We start from the raw sequence: 22,366 nt of genomic DNA on the forward strand, positions 1-22,366 counted from the left end.
TGTTCTAGGTAAAGGAGTATACTGTATCGTCCCTTATTCTATACTTGGCAATAATAAGAATTTAATCTTAGAACAATCTGGCGTTAATATGATAGTTTGATGTTTTACCTTCCTGATTTGCCCTTCACGTTCGGTCAAGAATAACTCTAAAAGATTTAAGTAAACTAAAATGTGACATTTGTGATAATGTCAATGTAGGTTTGTAATAACAAGAATAATTTCCCTTTTAAAGAAGAATATCACTGTTTAGTCTTTTCAGTCTAATTTTTATTGCTCAGAAGAAAGATATGGAGAGGTACAGAGAGGAGAACGGAAGTGTAGAGGATAAGGGAAACAGACAAGCGGATCACCAAACGCTGACAAACACCTACGTGGCCATGTCTTGAAGCATCATTAAAACATTACTGTTAATGTACAAAATACTTCAATTCCATTCAGCACATCATTTTCTCTACTGTATTTATGCCTTCTAACAAAAAGAAGCCAACCATGCCTGACGCCACCCTGAAACCAGTGAATGAATACAGTACTTTCATTTCTGTGTTATGACATTCTCTCATAGGAAAACACTCACACACAGTCGCACACTCACACATGCATACTTACACACATGCCATGCACTCACATACATTCAAAACGGGTAACTGACCTCTCAACAACAACAAACAAAGTACACAGGCCTTGGGTTCAGTTAACAGAAAAAGCTATCCAACCCTCATGCCTTTTCTGTACTTATTTAAAAGAAACTCAGTTAAAAGTCAACTTAATTGTTACTTGGTATTTTCTTTTTATTTCCAATTTACATCAATTAAAAGTGTAACAAAATAAACAAAACAAAAAAAAAAGATCATGATCATAATAAAATGTAATTATAACAAAAAAATATACACACCCTCACACACACAGAGACAACCCACCCTGGTTGTTTGGGCGGCTCTCCTTGGAGTCCCGTGATTCTATTTGTGGGGCATGGACTCAATAGGGTACTACCCAAAGTCCCTTGGTTCTCTGCTTTGCCTGGCTGCACCTGTCCTCCAGGGTGGGGTGTGTGTGTGTGGTGTGAGGCTAGTGGGAATTGGGTGGGGGTGGGGGGTGGGGGGGGGGGACAATGGGCAGAGACTGAATTCTAGAACTCATAGCACCTTCTGAAGATGGAGCAACCCAAAGCAAAGATGGCCGTTCAGCCCCAGTTCCACCCAAAAGCACATGTTGGTCAGCTCAAGATTTAAGGTGAATGTTTTCACTGTGTTTTTCAGCGTGAGGTAGCTTTAAACAATCAGGATGACTACAATTTTATTAGAAAATGTAGGTTGTTTGTGAACTGAGTAAGATATTTTCCTCTAATGGACAGTGAAGGAGTAAAAGACAATGGAAAAATACATCCCAAATGAATCCTCATTTTGCAAAAAGTGTTGGTGTGCATATATCTAGACACATGTACACACACAATGTGGAAATATATATAAAACCATCTGGCTGTTTATAAACACACTTTTACAACACAGAACCAAAGATTTATAATGCACAGTAAAAGTTTCTCTCCTTGTCTTGATGGTAAAAAACATTTGGAGCACTTGGACTTGCTTATAATAACTGAAAATATGTTTTGGTCCACATTGATTCAAAATGGCATATTTGTAGCTAGGTTGGGGAGGAGACGGGGGAGGGAGGTGGAGTAGAAGTGGGAGGTTCTAGGTCTTCTGTGGTAGGATGGGCTTGTGTTGCTCTTATGGTGAAGCTCCCCAGTCCTATTGTACCTAACCTCTGCCCATGTAAGGTTTAGACAATAAATAAGTGACATCGAGTCATGTTTCTGTTTCTTCATCACTCGTCTCTTGGCTTGGTCCCTCTTCCTCCTGGCTCATTCCCGTCAACTGTGAGCCATGGGAAACATGACTGGATCTCCGGAAGTGGGTTGACAGGGAATGCTGGAACGCCGGTGCCCTTCAGTGCTAACATCCATGGAGTACAACTTGGAGAGCACTTGGCCAGAGAAACAGTTTCCTTATTTTTTTTATTTTTTAAAGTCAGTCTTCTTTTTTGTAGAGTGTGTGTTTTGTTTCATAGTTGAGTTATTTCTTTCATATTTGAGTTTTTTTGCCGTTGTGTTTATTTGACTTTACAAGAAGCAGACTGTTCCCACATCCACACCGAACTCCTGGTCCGCTCCTCCAATGTCCATGGGAGCAATGTCCACGATGGGCAGACGGGAGGTCTTCTGTGTTTTGTACTCGAAGACAGTCTTTCCCCACTGGCCTGTGTGTTTCTGTGGGACGACAACAGAGACATGTTGAAGCACACTAACCCTCTATATATTCCCATAGACTACAATAACAGAAAAATTGCTTTTTAATTTTTTTTTACTGTGACTGCACTGTGCCTTCCCCCATGGTCCTACTTAACTATGTCCATCCTTTCCTTGACCTAACGTGACAGTGCCTATCCCTCTCACCTTGCAGCCATCCTCCACAACGCTGTAGGTGAAGCGGCTGTTTCCCTCAGCTCTGATCTCCACGTCGTTGGAGCCCTGGAGCAGCAGAGCCTTCTTCAGGTTGCCCGTGGATGTGTCCATATAGGCCACGCTGTTCTTGCAGTGGTAGGTGAGGCTCTGAGACGCTTCCGTGGACAGCAGCCTCAGGAAGGTCAGCTGGATACTGGCAGCGTTGGTGCCGTCCTCAGCGTAGCTGAACTATACAGGGAGAGGGAGGGTTAAGTGTGACATGGTAAGGATGAGTGCAGTCGCAAAAATGGCGGTCATATGGAGGTCATAGGTTTATGGATGGTAGGATTTTGTTATGTCTATCAATTATCTGCGAGGCTGAAATATAGGTTTAATTCATAAAAGGAAACCCTGCGGAAGGGTTTGACTGATGATCAGGATAACCCTTGAAATGAAGTTCTACTAAAGGAGTTGTTGTTGATGTTTCACTCAAAGGTGCCAGTGACATTATTATTGATAGCGAGAAGAGACTCACGTGGAATCCTCCATTCATGGTCTCTCCGAACCAGACATGTTTGCGGTCGTTGCTCTTGCTTGTCCACCAGTTCTTTTGAGGCACGTTGGCTATGCTGGGGTACACACAGGTCTCGCCAGTCTCCATGTTGCAGAAGACCTTGATGGCATCAGCTGTGCTACCAATGTTAGGATCCACCCAGTAGTCACCTGAAGAATGAGAGGAGCAGAGGAAAAATTGTTCAAACCCTAGCACTGTTTGGACTGATCATGTTATACACGTGTTCTTTCCTTTCTACACTGTATATTTTGGGGGAATCTTCCTTGATGAATAAAAAACAAAATTCCATAAATCCATTTCTCTCTTTTCTTTCCATTCACTCTATCTTTTCCCTCTCCTCTGCCCGTTCCCCCACTCACCGCTCTTCCACTCTGGGTGGCACAGTTTGAGGTCTCTGCAGGTGCGGGCAGGGTTCTTCTGGCTACCATCAGGGCTGCGCAGGTTCTCGATCTGGTTGTTGAGGGACTTGAGTGTGGAGTCCACCTCCACGTCGTGCTGCCTCAGGGAGCTGGACGCCTCATCAGCTCTCATGTACCTCAGGGGATCCGGAGACTTCTCAGGCTGAGACAGGCCAGCAAAGGCAGACATGTCGATGCCAGGGCCGGGAGGACCAGGAGGACCAGGGGGTCCGGGGTTACCAGGTGGACCCTGAAGGAGGAGAGGAGATCAAATATGAAGACTTTTGCTGCTACCTGTACTGTATATATAGTATATTCAGGTAAGTCTAAGGTTGACAAGTGTTACTCACAGCAGGGCCAGTTTCTCCAGAACGACCACGAGGTCCAGGGGGTCCGAGGGGTCCAGGCTGACCGTTAGATCCATCCTTACCAGCGGGGCCGACTGGGCCAGGGGGTCCCTGAGGAGATGGATAGGGTGGGTCAGTCATGGCTCATACATATGGATGCTAGCATAGCATGAATACATGTAAACCTCCCTTTAGTGTTTGGTTTCACATTGTTTTAAACTTTTACCTGATATAACGTTTTTGTCCAATTGTTGTTGATTATGTGTGAGAGTACTCTCGCTTTAATTCAAGAACAACCTGCTTATTGGACATTACAAATTTAGCATTTATCTCACTTTGGGTAAAAAATGATTCACGTTGTAGTGGCCAGCCCTTTCCCTCTCTTTATCATGTAATCCATTTTAATGGATTATTTTAAAAGTAGTAACCTCTCCCGTCTGTCTTCCATTCTTCCATAGCGTGTTGTAATCACAAAAGCATTAGCCTTCCTTGTTATCATAGAATAGGCTAATTAAAAACACAGTGGCTATTTCCGTCCTCCACTTTATCATGGTGTTGGAGGATTATAGCTAGATTATAATTGGTGTTGGTGGATTATGACTAGCCTGTGCCCCTCATTATCATAGCATGGGATAACTACTGTATAGGAGTAGTCTCTATTTGTCTCATCAGAGTATGGAGGGATTAGAGAAGTGTTCTGTTCTTTTCGCCACCTCTTCTTCTCTTTCGTCTGGACTCACCTTAGCACCACTAGGTCCGGCAGGTCCAGCAGCTCCCTGGTCTCCAGCGGAGCCCTGTTAAGATAATGACAACAGGAAGTCAGGGAACAGAACTTATTCCACATTGAAAGTCAGGCATTCTACTTCTATGTAGATAGAGAGGTATAATAACTGGTGTAGCGTGGCCAGAGGATTTGGGTGACTTACTGGAGGTCCGGGAAGACCCTGCAGACCGGTGAAGCCACGGTGTCCCTTCTGTCCCCTCTCTCCTGTCTCGCCAGCCTCTCCCTTGTCTCCACGGGGTCCTTGGGGTCCCTGATGTAGAGGCAGAGGATGTCAATCAACTCAGTGTGCCAATGCAGGTACAGCTACAGTAGGTATAGTTTATTAGAGAATGGTATGTGTGCTTCACAATGAGGAACATTGACACTCACAGCCATTCCTCTAGCGCCAGCTGGCCCAGCGGGTCCGGCAGGCCCTTGAGCACCCTAAAAACAAGAGTGAGGTTCTTCCATTAGACAGGCTAACAACAAGTACCATCAATTACAAAACACCAACATTTCTCTCATTCATATTGTGTGTAGTTTTGTAGGGGTACTCACTCCCTCTCCTCTGTCTCCCTGCTTGCCCAGGGGGCCGACAGGGCCGGGGGCACCGGGAGCGCCAGGGGCGCCAGGTGCACCTGCAGGACCAGTGTTACCACGCTCACCCTACAGGTGGAGAGAAGATCATAGGATATAAGGACATTTCGAGAACATTTGATATCTTATCCATCAATTGGACTGATTGGTTTGATTGGTGTATAATGCAGGTAAGTAAGCATCTCAGCAAACCCAAATTGGTTCTGTGAAAGTGCCTGAAACATTTGTTAGGATGTGGCAAATATTCTCATAACACAAAAACGGTCCAGTTGTGCTGATGATTATACGATGTTTGTATAAAACATTTGTCTGATGTTGCAAGAACGTTCCCAGAACACATTTCATTCTTCACTGGTACATTGTGTTGTTACATGACCTGGAAACCTAATGAGAACGTTTGGAGAATGTTCTGTGGTGGTTGTTACAGATGTTATGCACAACATTTTTGTGAATGTTAGAATATTTCATTTAAAACGTTAAAAAATAATAATAATAATTTTGTTATCAGGAACATTATTTGAACGTTTTTGTGATTACCATCCTAATGTTAGATAAACCCTAACTAGAACTTAATGGGAATCTTAGCTAATGTTCTGGGAATGTTTGCACTTTGCTGGATTTCACTCCAAGGTCTACTACACAGCATGTTATTTGTCACATGCACCGAATACAGCAGTTGTAGTCTATACCTGTTGTATTCGGTGCATGTGACAAATAACATTTTATAGAATAAAATACAATTTCATTTGGAGTGTCTCACCTTGACTCCGGTGGATCCATCTCTACCAGGGGGCCCATCAGATCCAGCGTTGCCCTGTGAGGTAGAGACAGAGATTTAAATCAATACATGAAATGTATTGGCTTCCAGTCCTGAAGTAGCTGCCAAAGCAACATGTTTGGGACCCATGGGTTAATGGTGCTGTAGAAATACAGATGGCTGTGGTTGTTGTTTGCGATTGACTATGGTTGTGTTTTTTTGTTTTCTGTTGTGTCATTGTTTGTTTTGGTTGTTATTGTTACAGTTGTGGTGATTATTTAAATGTTTGTTTTATGGTTATTGTATGTGTGTGTGGAGGGATGGGTGTTCTTGTTTTGGAAAGTCGCTGTTGTTGTTCTGGTGATTATTGATGTATTTTTATGTTGTTGTTGTGGGTGTTGTTTATGTTGCTGTTGTCGTTCCTATGGTTCTTGCAGTAGCTCAACCCAGAGGTGTAATTATATTGGCCAGCTGGTGGCACTATAGTGCAGCTATGGCCTTTATCCCGGTAATTGCTGCGTGCAGCTACAGTGGCCTATATTTGTTATTGTTGTGGTTTATATTGTTGTTGTGGCCTGTGTTGTCGTGGTTTAGTTCTGACCTCTCTTCCGGGCTCGCCAGAAGGTCCAGACAGTCCAGGAGGCCCCACAGGCCCAGGGGGTCCACGGTCACCACCAGCACCAGGAGCTCCCTGCTTCCCGGGCTCTCCCTGGGACACACAGAACATCAGCGAATAAGTGTCAGACGTCATCACTATAACCACAAGGATGTAGCATTTGACTAGTCAATGGGTTAATGGACTTAGCTATTGATTTGCATGCAAAGTAGGACTATAGCAACTGGCTAAAAGTCCCTATGTGGGAAAAGGCAGCAAAAGTAAAGCAGCAAAACCCCAAAAGAAAGTCTGTTGTAGGTCGTAGTATGATGGAAATGAAAGTTCTGAATGCATCCCCGTTACAGCCAATTAGTCACTGAGTGATTGACTTCTTTGTGACAGTTTTAAGGAGAAAGAATTCTGGATGTAGATCTGTCATATTGAACGTATGTGGATATCAGGACTCCATGAAATAACAGTCGATCACTCCAGGCATCCCAGATATGATATTCTGGTAAATATGTTGCTTAGTTACCACTGAATGGTGCAGGACTAGTGGGAGTTACAGTGGGGCAAAAAAGTATTTAGTCAGCCACCAATTGTGCAAGTTCTCCCACTTAAAAACATGAGAGAGGCCTGTAATTTTCATCATAGGTAAATTTCAACTATGACAGACAAAGTGAGAATTTTTTTCTCCAGAAAATCACATTGTAGGATTTTTAATTAATTTATTTGCAAATTATGGTGGAAAATAAGTATTTGGTCAATAACAAAAGTTTATCTCAATACTTTGTTATATACCCTTTGTTGGCAATGACAGAGGTCAAACGTTTTCTGTAAGTCTTCACATGGTTTTCACACACTGTTGCTGGTATTTTGGCCCATTCCTCCATGCAGATCTCCTCTAGAGCAGTGATGTTTTGGGGCTGTTGCTGGGCAACACGGACTTTCAACTCCCTCCAAAGATTTTCTATGGGGTTGAGATCTGGAGACTGGCTAGGCCACTCCAGGACCTTGAAATGCTTCTTACGAAGCCACTCCTTCGTTGCCCAGGCGGTGTGTTTGGGATCATTGTCATGCTGAAAGACCCAGCCACGTTTCATCTTCAATGCCCTTGCTGATGGAAGGAGGTTTTCACTCAAAATCTCACGATACATGGCCCCATTCATTCTTTCCTTTACACGGATCAGTCGTCCTGGTCCCTTTGCAGAAAAACAGCCCCAAAGCATGATGTTTCCACCCCTATGCTTCACAGTAGGTATGGTGTTCTTTGGATGCAACTCAGCATTCTTTGTCCCCCAAACACGACGAGTTGAGATTTTACCAAAAAGTTATATTTTGGTTTCATCTGACCATATGACATTCTCCCAATCTTCTTCTGGATCATCCAAATGCTCTCTAGCAAACTTCAGACGGGCCTGGACATGTACTGGCTTAAGCAGGGGGACATGTCTGGCACTGCAGGATTTGAGTCCCTGGCGGCGTAGTGTGTTACTGATGGTAGGCTTTGTTACTTTGGTCCCAGCTCTCTGCAGGTCATTCACTAGGTCCCCCCGTGTGGTTGTTGGATTTTTGCTCACCATTCTTGTGATCATTTTGACCCCACGGGGTGAGATCTTGCGTGGTGCCCCAGATCGAGGGAGATTATCAGTGGTCTTGTATGTCTTCCATTTCCTAATAATTGCTCCCACAGTTGATTTCTTCAAACCAAGCTGTTTACCTATTGCAGATTCAGTCTTCCCAGCCTGGTACAGGTCTACAATTTTGTTTCTGGTGTCCTTTGACAGCTCTTTGGTCTTGGCCATAGTGGAGTTTGGAGTGTGACTGTTTGAGGTTGTGGACAGGTGTCTTTTATACTGATAACAAGTTCAAACAGGTGCCATTAATGCAGGTAATGAGTGGAGGACAGAGGAGCCTCTTAAAGAAGAAGTTACAGGTCTGTGAGAGACAGAAATCTTGCTTGTTTGTAGGTGACCAAATACTTATTTTCCACCATAATTTGCAAATAAATTAATAAAAAATCCTACAATGTGATTTTCTGGATTTTTTTTCTCATTCTGTCTGTCATAGTTGAAGTGTACCTATGATGGAAATTACAGGCCTCTCTGATCTTTTTAAGTGGGAGAACTTGCACAATTGGTTGCTGACTAAATACTTTTTGCCCCACTGTATATGAACCTGGATTTAAAGAGAGCTTAACATACAACTGGACCAGTAAGAGCAATGGTTCCATAACAATGACCTTTCTTTCAAGTTCATAGCCTACTGCAAGTGTGGTAGTACTATCAGGGGTGAGATACTCACAGAAGGACCAGGAAGGCCAGGGAAGCCCCTCTCTCCACGCTGCCCAGGCAGACCAACAATACCACGTGTCCCAGCCAGACCCTGGGGACCTGAAGGACCATCGGGACCCTAGCGATAGAGAAGACAATAGGTCAGTTTAATACATTGACTTCACAACTCCAGTTCCAGCTCATTGACTTCACAACTCCAGCTCATTGACTTCACAACTCCAGTTCTAGCTCATTGACTTCCCAACTCCAGCTCTAGCTCATTGACTTCACAACTCCAGCTCTAGCTCATTGACTTCATAACTCCAGCTCTAGCTCATTGACTTCACAACTCCAACTCCAGCTCATTGACTTCACAACTCCAGCTCTAGCTCATTAACTTCATAACTCCAGCTCTAGCTCATTGACTTCATAACTCCAGCTCTAGCTCATTGACTTCATAACTCCAGCTCTAGCTCATTGACTTCATAACTCCAGCTCTAGCTCATTGACTTCACAACTCCAACTCCAGCTCATTGACTTCACAACTCCAGCTCTAGCTCATTGACTTCATAACTCCAGCTCTAGCTCATTGACTTCATAACTCCAGCTCTAGCTCATTGACTTCATAACTCCAGCTCTAGCTCATTGACTTCATAACTCCAGCTCTAGCTCATTGACTTCACAACTCCAGCTCATTGACTTCACAACTCCAGCTCTAGCTCATTGAAATGAAGTGATAGACAATCAAGGTGGCTGAGTTGGTATTACTAAGCCTACAAGGGGTAAAAGGCTGGGTGGCGTTTCCTCCATGAGATATAATATAAGAGTGGAGGGGGAAGACTCACAGGGAGACCATCCCCTCCAGCATCTCCCTTCTCGCCAGGGGCTCCAGCAGCTCCACGCAGCCCAGCGTCTCCCTGTCTTCCTGGGGTTCCAGAGTCACCACGAACTCCCTTAGGACCGTCTTTACCAGCAGGACCAGCGGGGCCAGCAGCACCAGGGTTACCCTGAGAGAGGGAAACAGAGAGATGCAGCATATTTCAATCACACAGATATACACAGGTAATCTCAATGAAAAGGTGACTTTCTATTGTCTATGGATACTTGTGATGATGTGATACTCGAGACGAGACGGCCTACAGGGAGGAGGTGAGGGCCCTCGGAGTGTGGTGTCAGGAAAATAACCTTACACTCAACGTCAACAAAACTAAGGAGATGATTGTGGACTTCAGGAAACAGCAGAGGGAACACCCCCTTATCCACATCGATGGAACAGTAGTGGAGAGGGTAGCAAGTTTTAAGTTCCTCGGCATACACATCACAGACAAACTGAATTGGTCCACTCACACAGACAGCATTGTGAAGAAGGCGCAGCAGCGCCTCTTCAACCTCAGGAGGCTGAAGAAATTCGGCTTGTCACCAAAAGCACTCACAAACTTCTTCAGATGCACAATCGAGAGCATCCTGGCGGGCTGTATCACCGCCTGGTACGGCAACTGCTCCGCCCTCAACCGTAAGGCTCTCCAGAGGGTGGTGAGGTCTGCACAACGCATCACCGGGGCAAACTACCTGCCCTCCAGGACACCTACACCACCCGATGTCACAGGAAGGCCATAAAGATCATCAAGGACATCAACCACCCGAGCCACTGCCTGTTCACCCCGCTATCATCCAGAAGGCGAGGTCAGTACAGGTGCATCAAAGCTGGGACCGAGAGACTGAAAAACAGCTTCTATCTCAAGGCCATCAGACTGTTAAACAGCCACCACTAACATTGAGTGGCTGCTGCCAACACACTGACACTGACTCAACTCCAGCCACTTTAATAATGGGAATTGATGGGACATGATGTAAATATATCACTAGCCACTTTAAACAATGCTACCTTATATAATGTTACTTACCCTACATTATTCATCTCATAGGCATACGTATATACTGTACTCTATATCATCGACTGTATCCTTATGTAATACATGTATCACTAGCCACTTTAACTATGCCACTTTGTTTACATACTCATCTCATATGTATATACTGTACTCGATACCATCTACTGTATCTTGCCTATGCTGCTCTGTACCATCACTCATTCATATATCCTTATGTACATATTCTTTATCCCCTTACACTGTGTACAAGACAGTAGTTTTGGAATTGTTAGTTAGATTACTTGTTGGTTATTACTGCATTGTCGGAACTAGAAGCACAAGCATTTCGCTACACTCGCATTAACATCTGCTAACCATGTGTATGTGACAAATAAAATTTGATTTGATTTGATTTGATTTACTCACGTTAGGCCCGGGAGAACCAACTCTTCCAGCAGCACCAGGGAAACCAGTAGCACCCTACCAACATGAGAGAGGGACAACACAATATTTCAGTAAAAGCAATTACAGAACATAACATTTTATATTGTCACTTACTATTGGGTAATAATCTCTTATCATTGGAACTGTTGACTTACAGAAGCCCCCTGGGCACCACGAGCTCCTTTAGGTCCAGAAACACCAGTGGGACCCTGGAATAAAAAGCCACCAGAAACACAATTAGACAAAGAAACAAGAACAAAGAAACAAGAAGTGCATCAATTGTGTTCTCAAATACTCTTAATATCTTATAGATTATAGAATGGTAATGTCTTGGGCAATAAGACATCTGTCTCTGGGACATACAGCTATTTTATATCTCAAAGTTAATTTTGAGGGGTACCTACCACAGGTCCAGGGGCCCCAGAGGGTCCTTGAGGTCCATGGGCACCACCATCTCCCTTCTGTCCAGCCTCGCCTAACTCTCCCTTGGCTCCAGGCTGACCATCAGCACCCTGGAGGATGGAAGATGCAGGTCAATAAAGATCCAGTGTTTTAAATGGATTTGATTATTGTTTGCATTGAAACTGATGTACTTAATGTGGTTCTACTCACAGGTGGCCCAGCGAAGCCAGCAGGCCCGGGGGGACCACCCTCACCACGGTCACCCTACAAGAAGAGAGAAGGGCTCAAAACAGGTGCCACAGAGGAAGACATTCTGTACATGTATGTGTCCCTGTCCATCAAGTTGCAGGTGCAGTGATTTAATGTGAAGGAAGCTACAGTATACTCAAGAAGTTAACCATTTTGGGATGAAATTAATTCTGAGGGAATCAAGATGGTGTACTTGGAAATGATTGTACTATTCATAACTGTATATGCTGGGAAACTTGGATAGTGAGTGGTCTTTGAATCAATATGAACAGTATCTTCAGATCAAAATGTCTGGTGACTTTGACTAAATATTTGGATTTGTAGAGCTCTACATTGTTTCATGGCAGGGTCTGGTTCTCTAGTTTCTTCCTGCTCTCTGTACTGTAGTGAAGGTAGTTTGCACTTTGTACATTTCAAACCTGGGCATGTTGACAACATGATTGATTTAATACAAATCTAAAAACGGACCATATGAAATTGGAGGCAGAGAGATACAACTTACAGGAGCACCACGGGCACCAGCAGCTCCAGTTGGGCCAGAAGGTCCACCCTCACCCTGAGAGGGAAGGAGAGAGGAATGACAAACCCAAACTGTACACATACAGTACATTTTTTACATTACAATCATCTGTCAAATAAACATTAGACCATACACCTAATAACAGGTGAATTTTGTCATTCTTATGGTAATTCGCACCTTTATGCCATTGGGACCAGCTGGGCCAGGAGGACCAATGGGACCACTCAAACCCTGAGGGGGAGGAGAGAAGACAGATGGAGAGGAGAGAGATGGAGTTATTATCGACCTCACTTGGGGTCATTAGATCATTGTATTTTAATATGCTGACAGAGTTGGCACAGGAGAGTGTGGCTATGTTCTCTGTTTCTGCTGAGTACTCACTCTAGAACCGTCTTTTCCAGAAGCGCCCTCAGGTCCTTTCTCTCCATTGTCACCCTGTAAGACACAGAAAACCATGGCATCTTAGTATGTATCTAGCAGACATCATGATATAACCTTGCAATCCACTGTCTAGTTTTCTACGACTATGATTAGAGTATATTTTTTAGGGTTGTTACTCACTCTGTCACCCTTGGCGCCGGAGATTCCACCAGCTCCCCTCTCTCCTGGCATACCCTGCAGACCTGGGGGTCCCTGAGCTCCAGCACCACCAGCTGGCCCAATGGCTCCCTGTCAGAGAGGGGGAACATGGATTTGGAAGTTGGCTGATCACACTTTCTGATGTTTCTCTCTTCAGTAGTGGCTTTGTGATTGTCAGACTATAGGGACTCAGAAGTTCTCCAAGTGCCCAATAAAAGCAGAAACTCTTATTGAAGATGAGGTTGGCCGAAGGGAGTGGCTCTTAACCTTCGGTCCATCACTTCCGGGAGTTCCAGGGAGTCCACGAGGTCCCTGCAGACCCTGAGGTCCAGCACCGCCTCTCTCACCAGGGAAACCACGCTCGCCCTATAAGGGAACAGAGAGACAGGAAGTGAGAGGCAGAAACAGGAAGGACTACAGATGTAAAGGTTTGACAAGTAGATGGCGGTGGCTATGTAGATGATTATGGCAGTGAGAGAGAAAAACATCTATATCAGACTCATTGTAGAAATGAAAACTCACTCTAGGTCCTGTAGCACCAGCAGCACCAGCCTCTCCAGGAACACCCTACAGAGAGAGGAGAGAGACATTGTAGCTGCATATTTTTACAGTAGATAAATAATATGTTTTAGAATACAGCATGTGCTTGTGTTTGCTAGTATAACTTGATCAGGATAAAGTGCTGAGGTGTGCGATAACAAATGTGACGTGAGTAACATGGTTAGATGTTCCTAATGTGTTCAATCAATCAGGGACCTGGATAGGCCTGGTGTGTTGCTGTGACAGTGTGGACACTCACCGCATCACCAGGCTTGCCTCCCTCTCCTGGGGGGCCAGCAGGTCCGGGCAGACCCTGCACAACAACACAAGACAGTCAGTGACTTCCTATGACATCATAAAAAATGGACATCAAGTTATTCTGAATGGAATATGGAACATTTATGTTCTAGCCGATCCAGAAAAGTCAGGTGAACTCACCTGGAAGCCTGAAGGTCCAGCAGCTCCTTGCTCTCCTCTCTCTCCAGCAGGTCCCTAGGATGGAAGCACCTCAGATGATCAAAAAAGGTGATCAAGTGATTGACACAGCATTAGCACCCTGTGGAGCTGTGTGTAAGTTTGGGAATGCCATTGCATTCTCATGCTCAAAGAGAGATGCTAGCTATTACAGATACTATGGCTACACTTATGTTATGAGTGCACCAAATACATTGATTATATCACTATGGGGTGCAGTTGTCATGTCTAAAATAGATGTCTCCTTAAGAACTGTCTAAAATACTTTATATTGCTTTGTTGTATTTTACAATATGTCTGTCAGTGGTTGAACACTTACAGGAGGGCCAAGAGGTCCAGCAGCACCAGTCTCACCATCTTTACCAGCCAGACCCTGTTCAGAGAGAGAAAATGTATCAGTTCTTCATGAACCACCACAGCAAAGGAAAGGATCGGTGTCAGATCCTCCACTGTTTTACTTCTTGAAACTTTGTGGCGGTTAAACACCAAAATTGCACAGATGTTAACTCAACTTCGCTAAGACCAAGGGATACAGGAAGGTCATCTAAAAGGTTAATCTACTTACGATCAGACCTTGACGACCCACAAGACCCTTCTCTCCTGCCTTGCCAGGCTCACCCTGTTGAAAGAAAAGTACACTGGTCAGTCACAGAGAAGAAGCATGGACATCAAGTGCAAGGGGAATTAATGGGGACGTTTACATAGTTATTTGCCTCTACTGTCAGATACTGTCTGTATCTGGTGCTGGAGGCAAATCTACAGGCAATTTCTTCCCTCTGGGTATCAAAACATTATTAGAAACCTCTACTTACATTGGCTCCCTTTGGTCCGGGGAATCCCATCACACCAGGCTGGCCACGGGCTCCCTGAGGACCAGGTGGGCCGGGGCGACCATCCTCACCAGCAGCACCCTACAGTACCACACACGAGAAGAGAGGAGCAAGTCAACATCACTCGAGATCTCGTTTGTTTTGTATTTTACCCCCTTTTTCTCCCCAATTTCGATTTTGTCTCATCTCTGCACCTCCCCAACCGGCTCAGGAGGCGAAGGTCGAGTGATGCATCCTCCGAAACATGACCCTCCTAACCGTGCTTCTTAACACCGCCCGCTTAACCCGAAAGCAGGCAGCACCAATCTGTCGAAGGAACCACCGTTCACCTGACGACCGTGGTCAGCCTGCAGGCACCCGGCCCGCCACAAGGAGTTGCTAGAGCGCGATGAGCCAAGTAAAGCCCACCCAGCCAAACCCTCCCCTAACCCGGTCGATGCTGGGCCAATTGTGTGCCACCTATGGGACTCCCGATCACAGACGGTTGTGATACAGCCCGGGATCGAATCCGGGTCTGTAGTGACGCCTCTACCACTGCGATACAGTGCCTTAGACCACTGCGCCACTCGGGTGGCCCCTCCATTGAGATCTTGTACATCTTATACATCTCACGGGTTTAGAAAGGAAAACTGTATTACTGCACCAAATCTTGGTTAATTGTATGGCAAAATGTTTGAGTGGAATACAGTATGTGGTCTAGACGGGAAAAGAGGCATACTTACACCAGGACCAACTTTGCCTTGAGGACCAGCATCTCCAGGGCGACCAGTGAGACCCTGTGAGCATCACACAATGAGAGAGCGTCAACCCAATACATGAAGGCTGACAGGCTGAGCCACAGCTCTTGTTCTGGCTGGTTGTGATGATGGAGGTGGTGGGGACCTGGGGTACTACTACTCACTCTGGCTCCAGGAAGACCAGGCTCTCCTGTGCGGCCGGGGTCACCAGTGCCTCCCTTAGGCCCACCCACACCGGGAACACCACGGTCACCAGGGGCTCCCTGTTTAGGAAGAGTGGAGAGAAAGAGAGGTATTAGTGTTTTATGCATTTATCACTCAAGCTTAAACAACATTGTTTATAAACTGTGACTGGCCATTGTATTAATCACAGCTGCTACAACAGGATACCAGCAGTACAATATAACAGGTTTGGTTGTTTTGAAACTACTCAGCCGTCTACAACATCTTACAGTTAGGGACTCATTAAGTAGACTTGTGATTTTACAACTACTTCTGTCCATTCCTGGATATCAGGTGAGATGGGGCATTGAGAACTGTAAAAGTGTCAAGACCAACCTTAGAACCAGCAAGACCATCCTGACCTGGGAAACCACGGTTACCGGGAGCTCCCTAGAAACAAGGACAGAGAGAAGAGGGAATATTTAATTGATGAGGAATAGGATATGGGAAGAACTGATATGACACAATGACTCAGAAGAAAAAAAACTGTGGTGAGATCTGTGATGGTTCAAATCCTTACTCTCTCGCCAGGAGGTCCAAGTGGTCCAGCAGCACCGGGCTCTCCTCTTGCTCCTCTCTTGCCCTCCTCGCCAGCGGGGCCAGGGGCGCCATGGGGACCTATAGGGCCCTACAGGGGGTGACCAAGAAGATAGCAGATTCATTTCAAACATACTTCCAGGTCCATCTCAGTAGAATGAAAAAGTGCAGATTTGATATGAATGATATGTGTTTCATCAAAACAGAACTCACAAGCTCTCCCTTGGGACCAGCCTCTCCTTTGAAGCCAGGAATACCGGGGTCTCCCTACAACATAAACAGGTGCAAAGTCAAAAACATCTGAAATAGGAGCAATGTTATTCACAGCACATTATCTGTCATGACCCCACCTCCCTGTACACCCTCCAAGACTAACCAATGTAAACCAACCTACAGCACCACCAACATATAATTGGTGTGTCCAGGTTTTGGGGTGAATATAGGGGACTTACAGACTGTCCCTTGGGTCCAAGAGGTCCTGTTGCTCCCTGAGGTCCGGGGGGGCCACGGGGTCCGGGGAAACCAGGTGCACCAGCAATTCCAGAAGCGCCCTACAGAGAGATTAAGTAATTGAATATTACTGACTGAGCAGTAGACTGATAATGAACTAAGAGCAGTGTTTATTTCATGCTGAGTATATAAAGAGTGTAGAGGGTACATTCTACACCCATATAGTGTAAGAATATACTTACAGAAGATCCTTTAGCTCCAGGGATACCATCAGTACCAGGGTTGCCCTAAAGGAACAGAGGAGCAGAGACAAGGTGCAGAGATGAAAATAATGCATCAGTTAATTGATATGAGAGATGATCCGTGTGAGATAATGCACTTTAGACTCTATCAAAGATTGCCTGGATGTTACGTACAGAGGCACCAGCGGGTCCAGGAGATCCGGGTGTACCAGCCTCTCCACGGGGTCCCTGTGCGCCCTCAGTTCCACGTGCACCAGTGGGGCCAGCTTCTCCCTGTAGGATGGAGGAGATTCAGAGGACCATTAGGACTGCTCTGTTATTTAAACTGTACTCAGTGATGAAGTCAAATGGTATGGTGATTGGAGCTCATTGTCTCCAAGAGATGTGATCGACAGATCTACAGTGACTGTTCAATGTGTCCATGAGGTAGAGTGACTCTGAGAATCTCATCTCATTGCAGCTTATCATTATTGATCATCTTATTAGAGCTGTTCACTAATGTTCTAGTGAAATTAAGTGTTTCACCTGATGATTGGGAATTCATCAGACACACCGTTTGTCACATCAATAGGCTTCCATTGGGTTCAATAATGTTATGACTGACATGATGCATGATACAAACATAATGGCAATTAGTACAAACCTTGGCTCCTGGGGATCCAGGGAAACCGGGTGCTCCAGCAGGCCCAACAGGCCCCTGTAGGGATCAGAGGTCAGTTAACAAACGTACTAATTCCTGATTTTGCTATTATTGCACAAAAATACAACATTGAAGAAACAGTCAAGCAATTCTGAATCTATTCAAAAGTTTTTGAAAATGTGTACAATTGTGATTGTGTTGTAATACATGAAGTGCATAATTGATTTCTGCATTGCATTGATGGTATCTTGTACAGCAGTGGTTCCCAACCCTTTTCGGCTACTGTACCACCAACTGAATTCAGCTTTGCCCGGAGTACCCCTGAAGTGCATTTTACCAGTAGGCCTACGTTCTCATGAGTCTTCTTAAGTACCCCCTGTGGATAGGTCAACTACCCCCAGGGGCCCTAGTCCCCCTGGTTTGAAACCACTTTTGTACAATAATAATGAAAGCTATATGTCTTTGAGACAGTGAGGAAGCAACACGAAGAATGCAATACGTACGGGAGGACCAGCAGGGCCAGGCAAGCCATCATTACCTCGGGCACCCTGAGGAGAGAGCAGACATGGGAGACATTATGATGGTACAGTACTCTGGGTGTTTATCAATGGACACATTTACACCATTGAGCAGGTTTACCTAAACATAATTGTAATTTTGACTAATTGATTTGCTACACAGCACATATTGAGTAGGTCTTAATCAGGTGTCCACATTAACCAAAGAGAAAGTCCTAAACAATGGGCTGGGATTGTCTGGTAGGCTAGTGTACAGAATATCACTGGGTTTGGTTAGGATTGTCTGGTAGGCTAGTGTACAGAATATTACTGGGTCTGGTTAGGATTGTCTGGTAGGCTAGTGTACAGAATATCACTGGGTCTGGCTAGGATTGTCTGGTAGGCTAGTGTACAGAATATCACTGGGTCTGGTTAGGATTGTCTGGTAGGCTAGTGTACAGAATATCACTGGGTCTGGTTAGGATTGTCTGGGAGGCTAGTGTACAGAATATCACTGGGTCTGGTTAGGATTGTCTGGTAGGCTAGTGTACAGAATATCACTGGGTCTGGCTAGGATTGATTGGGATTGGGGACATGAATCCTCAAAAATATTAGGCATATTATTCCGGGCTTTGGATCATTTGGTGTGTAATTACCTGAATTGTTGAGTTCGTGTATTATTCAAGAGTGCATTTATATCAGAGAGAGTTAAAGGCACATGTCTGTGTTAACTCACAGCAGAGCCAGAAGGTCCGGGACGGCCTCTCTCGCCAGGCAGACCACGTGGTCCCTACAGGATACAGAGACACAAGATGAACACTTAGCTTGGTCACGTTAAGCAAAACAGTAGGTGATAAGGGCTTTTTACTCATATTATTCTGGTAATGCACAGGTGTACCGCTCTCTTACCATTGGTCCAGACGCGCCGTTCTCTCCGGGAGCACCACCCTCACCCTATAGAGACGACACAGTCAGTCTGTCAGCCAATCAGACTGCTAATCAGACAGTCAGTCAGATAGTCAGACACAGGAATAGAAATGGAAAGATTTGATGAGTTGAGATCTAGTTGGAAGTCTTACCTTGGCTCCAGCAGCACCGCCTTCTCCCTTAGCTCCATCCAGACCAGGGTGACCCTACACACAGACAGGCAGACAGGCAGACATAGAGAGACACTTAATCTACAGCCGTCTCATTAGACTGATCAATTAACACTAATTAGCTCATCTATTGTCTTGCTAATCATGTTGAACGTGTAACATCATAATATCCTTTGTGATGGAGTTGTGATTATAAATGAAGCATGATGAAACACCCCACCCTGTGTCCTTTGATTCCAGGAAGACCAGGAGTTCCGGGGAATCCACGAGCTCCCTGAAATGAAGAGATACATTAGATAATAAAGGATTATGTGTGGGATTCATCTGTTAAAGGAACTTCTGTCTTAAGACATTGAATGTTTAATTGAATTTAATTGATCAGGAAATATTAAGATGTAATTGATGAATAAAACTAGAGAGCGATGATCCATGGCAATGGGCTCTAATGTTTTGGACATGGTTTTGTATACTTTTTGGGACTATGTCTCTCTGTTTACCTGAGGTCCTGCAGGTCCACGCTCACCAGCCTTTCCAGGTTTGCCAGCCTCACCCTAAAAATAAAGAGAGGGAGTAATGATTGATTATGATTATAGGTATGATTATCAGGAGTGTATCAACTGAATAATAAATGTCCAAGAGAACTTTTCACATTTTATATTTCAAGCAGATGAATTCAGCTCAGGAAGAGAATGCCCCCTGGTGGACATATTTGTGTACATGATGGGGGGGGATATGGGACTGCAGATTGTGGACATAGAGCTGAAGATGATTTAAACTATAGCTATTCAATTGGGGACAATGGTAGGCAAGTGTGGTGCTTTGTGGACTGCTTCGTGATACTGTGTCAAAGAGAATCATGCTTGTGGTTTTAAACAGTGGGGGGAAAACAAGGTCCACTCTTCATGATGGAACAATGATGGGGCACTGGAGTATGGCCTGGTCCCAGATCTGTTTGTCCTTTTGCCTACTCCATTCTCATTGTCAAGTATGACAATATCATAAGAAGTTGGCAAGAGAGCAGAAACAGACTGTCACTCAGGCTACTGGAGTATGGCAAGTCAATAGGTGAATGATAGTTTGGGCAGGTGGTAAGAACTTTGTTAATGCGCTCTATGTACATCACACAATTGAAGTAACGCAGCATATTTAGAGCTCTATATGTGATAGTGAAGCCTTTTGTCCTCGTTGTCCTCAGTGTGAAAATAACATGGTGTGTGCTTGTGCTCTACTTGAGAATGGCTTTGACAACAGAACTCAGACCTGAGCCATGGATCTGGTTTTGTTGATGAAGATGACAAAACTTACATCACTTCCTGGTTTGCCAGAAGGTCCGGGTGGTCCGTGTGGTCCCAGTGGGCCCTGTTATAACGAGAGAGAGGTAGTTGTTATTGTTTAGGCTGGAGGTTGTAGGCTTAATTGTTGTGACTAAGAACAAACTAGTGTGAGAAGCTACCTTCCCATTGTTAACTCAAAAGAAATAACGCCATTCCACATTTACATAATAACTTCAGTGCCTTCAACCTTGTCTTCGAAGTCTCATTGCCAACTCTAATGAAACTGTTATGTAGCAGGCAGTTCTGTTAAAAAGGAAACCCTGTCTATGTTTATCTGACATTCAAAGCATGTAGAGGACGGTGGCATTTTCCTGTTGCTAGTGGTTTGATTTTAATGAAGGGTAAGGATGTTGGTGATTTTCTCTTGAACTCTGGGGGATGGAGGTCCATGTGATCCTCACATAGACAGACATTCCATCCACTTGTACAGGTCAGGGAGTTTTGGTCAAACTGGGTTGCATAAGGTCTTTTTATAGAAACAAAATGCATAAAACTGCTATCAGTGCTGAGGATGAGAACGTATTAATTATATTGCCCGTCTGAGTGGGTTTATTAGACACTTTCACTATAAACCCTAATTTCTCTGTTTCATGTGGTAAGTATGCAATCATATAGCGTACAATGGAAAACGACTCCCTAGATAGCTAATACTAGAATGTGCCGGTGTTGCTGCCAAGGGCTATGCATTCTAATTCTATGTTGTTATCGTGACACCGAGATTTGCGGTGCACCCTGGGATAGTTTTGGATACTCACAGCTGGGCCTGGCTCTCCAGTCTCTCCGGGGTTACCTTGGAAACCTTGTGGGCCCTGGAATTGATTAGAAGGAACATTTAGTCAAAGACATCCTGATAGTCTGCATATTGCTATTGGCTTAGGGTGTCCACAACACGGATCCATACCGCATATTAGGATACAGATAAGCCATAAAATAATGTCTTAACCATCCAATACTGAAGGCTAAAGGGTCAAGTACTATTCTACAGCACCAGTCGTATGTACATAGACATCTAACACAATGTCAGTAGCTATTAGCTATTAAATTACAGTAGCAATTACACAACATTCTCCTTCTGTTGTGGTTACTACTAAGGCTTAGAGAGGTGTCCGGCCCGCAGTAATGAAGGTGTGTATACTTACAGGGGCTCCAGAAGGGCCAGGGGGACCACGGGGACCCATAGGGCCCTACAGAGGGAGAGGAAACACATCATATTTAGAACAATTTATAGCTCAAAAACTGTTGGGATATTTGATAATTAGTCATGTCTTAAGACAAAACCCTTTGAACTGTCAGGCAAGCCATTGTATCCAAATAGCATGGTCTATGTGTCTTATGATGTTGCACAATTAGTTCTCAGCCTGTGGTTGCATGGTGGTATGAGAACAAAGAAGGAAAATAAATACAGTACATGTCAATGGGTTGACGGATAGCATACAGTGGTTCATTTTCACCACAAGGTGGCAGTGTGGCTTCAAGTCTGTAATACAGCATGCTACTACCACCCTACATTCACCATACACCTACCTATCTATTTAGCTTAAAACTATGATTTTAGGTGTTTCATTAATTTATTTTGAAGTATTTTTAACCCCTCTGGATTCTGTTAAGTTAATTTACTCCTGTCTCCTGTCTCCTGTCCCCTTACCATAGGTCCTTGCATCACTCCCATCTGTGCACCTCCAGCTTTCTCATCGAATCCACCAGCCATCTGAGCAGCAAAGTTCTGCAGAAAGGTAAGGGGACATTGTTACTGAATTGACAGGGTCTACAGTAGATTCACTGCCCCCTGGTGTCTACCAAAGCTTTCACAGGCTGTTTTTCTGCCTCGCCTCTGCTCTGGCGCAACAAACGTTATGGTGGCACAATTACTTAGTAGTTGTCAGGAGGTGTAATAATGGTGAGATTGACTGTGGTACAGTAGCTTAGCAATGGGTCATCCATAGAGCAACACATAGAG

General features: G+C 44.6%; 1 protein-coding gene across 1 annotated transcript in view; it reads right to left on the reverse strand.

Moving 5' to 3' along the window:
- Nucleotides 1–763: 763 nt before the first annotated feature.
- Nucleotides 764–22,366, reverse strand: part of LOC110491116 (uncharacterized) — a 28,624-nt gene continuing 7,021 nt past the window's right edge. Inside the window, exons 7-53 of the mRNA XM_036947343.2 lie at nt 22,055–22,132; nt 21,549–21,593; nt 21,165–21,218; nt 20,381–20,434; nt 19,573–19,626; nt 19,296–19,349; nt 19,058–19,111; nt 18,888–18,932; nt 18,715–18,768; nt 17,985–18,029; nt 17,485–17,538; nt 17,016–17,114; nt 16,842–16,886; nt 16,602–16,700; nt 16,363–16,416; nt 16,133–16,240; nt 15,949–16,002; nt 15,555–15,653; nt 15,376–15,429; nt 14,636–14,734; nt 14,389–14,442; nt 14,143–14,196; nt 13,788–13,841; nt 13,609–13,662; nt 13,332–13,376; nt 13,077–13,175; nt 12,792–12,899; nt 12,612–12,665; nt 12,408–12,461; nt 12,213–12,266; nt 11,672–11,725; nt 11,464–11,571; nt 11,215–11,268; nt 11,042–11,095; nt 9,590–9,751; nt 8,776–8,883; nt 6,478–6,585; nt 5,880–5,933; nt 5,081–5,188; nt 4,913–4,966; nt 4,686–4,793; nt 4,500–4,553; nt 3,763–3,870; nt 3,374–3,662; nt 2,976–3,163; nt 2,453–2,689; nt 764–2,266 (exon numbers count right to left, since the gene is read on the reverse strand). Of these exons, the coding sequence (XP_036803238.1) occupies nt 2,120–2,266; nt 2,453–2,689; nt 2,976–3,163; nt 3,374–3,662; nt 3,763–3,870; nt 4,500–4,553; nt 4,686–4,793; nt 4,913–4,966; nt 5,081–5,188; nt 5,880–5,933; nt 6,478–6,585; nt 8,776–8,883; nt 9,590–9,751; nt 11,042–11,095; nt 11,215–11,268; nt 11,464–11,571; nt 11,672–11,725; nt 12,213–12,266; nt 12,408–12,461; nt 12,612–12,665; nt 12,792–12,899; nt 13,077–13,175; nt 13,332–13,376; nt 13,609–13,662; nt 13,788–13,841; nt 14,143–14,196; nt 14,389–14,442; nt 14,636–14,734; nt 15,376–15,429; nt 15,555–15,653; nt 15,949–16,002; nt 16,133–16,240; nt 16,363–16,416; nt 16,602–16,700; nt 16,842–16,886; nt 17,016–17,114; nt 17,485–17,538; nt 17,985–18,029; nt 18,715–18,768; nt 18,888–18,932; nt 19,058–19,111; nt 19,296–19,349; nt 19,573–19,626; nt 20,381–20,434; nt 21,165–21,218; nt 21,549–21,593; nt 22,055–22,132 (3,927 nt within the window). The 3' untranslated portion in view covers nt 764–2,119. The remainder of the gene's footprint in view (nt 2,267–2,452; nt 2,690–2,975; nt 3,164–3,373; nt 3,663–3,762; nt 3,871–4,499; nt 4,554–4,685; nt 4,794–4,912; nt 4,967–5,080; nt 5,189–5,879; nt 5,934–6,477; nt 6,586–8,775; nt 8,884–9,589; nt 9,752–11,041; nt 11,096–11,214; nt 11,269–11,463; nt 11,572–11,671; nt 11,726–12,212; nt 12,267–12,407; nt 12,462–12,611; nt 12,666–12,791; nt 12,900–13,076; nt 13,176–13,331; nt 13,377–13,608; nt 13,663–13,787; nt 13,842–14,142; nt 14,197–14,388; nt 14,443–14,635; nt 14,735–15,375; nt 15,430–15,554; nt 15,654–15,948; nt 16,003–16,132; nt 16,241–16,362; nt 16,417–16,601; nt 16,701–16,841; nt 16,887–17,015; nt 17,115–17,484; nt 17,539–17,984; nt 18,030–18,714; nt 18,769–18,887; nt 18,933–19,057; nt 19,112–19,295; nt 19,350–19,572; nt 19,627–20,380; nt 20,435–21,164; nt 21,219–21,548; nt 21,594–22,054; nt 22,133–22,366) is intronic.

The sequence above is a fragment of the Oncorhynchus mykiss genome, chromosome 16 (genome assembly GCF_057628025.1).
Source record: "Oncorhynchus mykiss isolate SJ-2025 chromosome 16, ASM5762802v1, whole genome shotgun sequence".
Classification (NCBI taxonomy): Eukaryota; Metazoa; Chordata; class Actinopteri; order Salmoniformes; family Salmonidae; genus Oncorhynchus; species Oncorhynchus mykiss.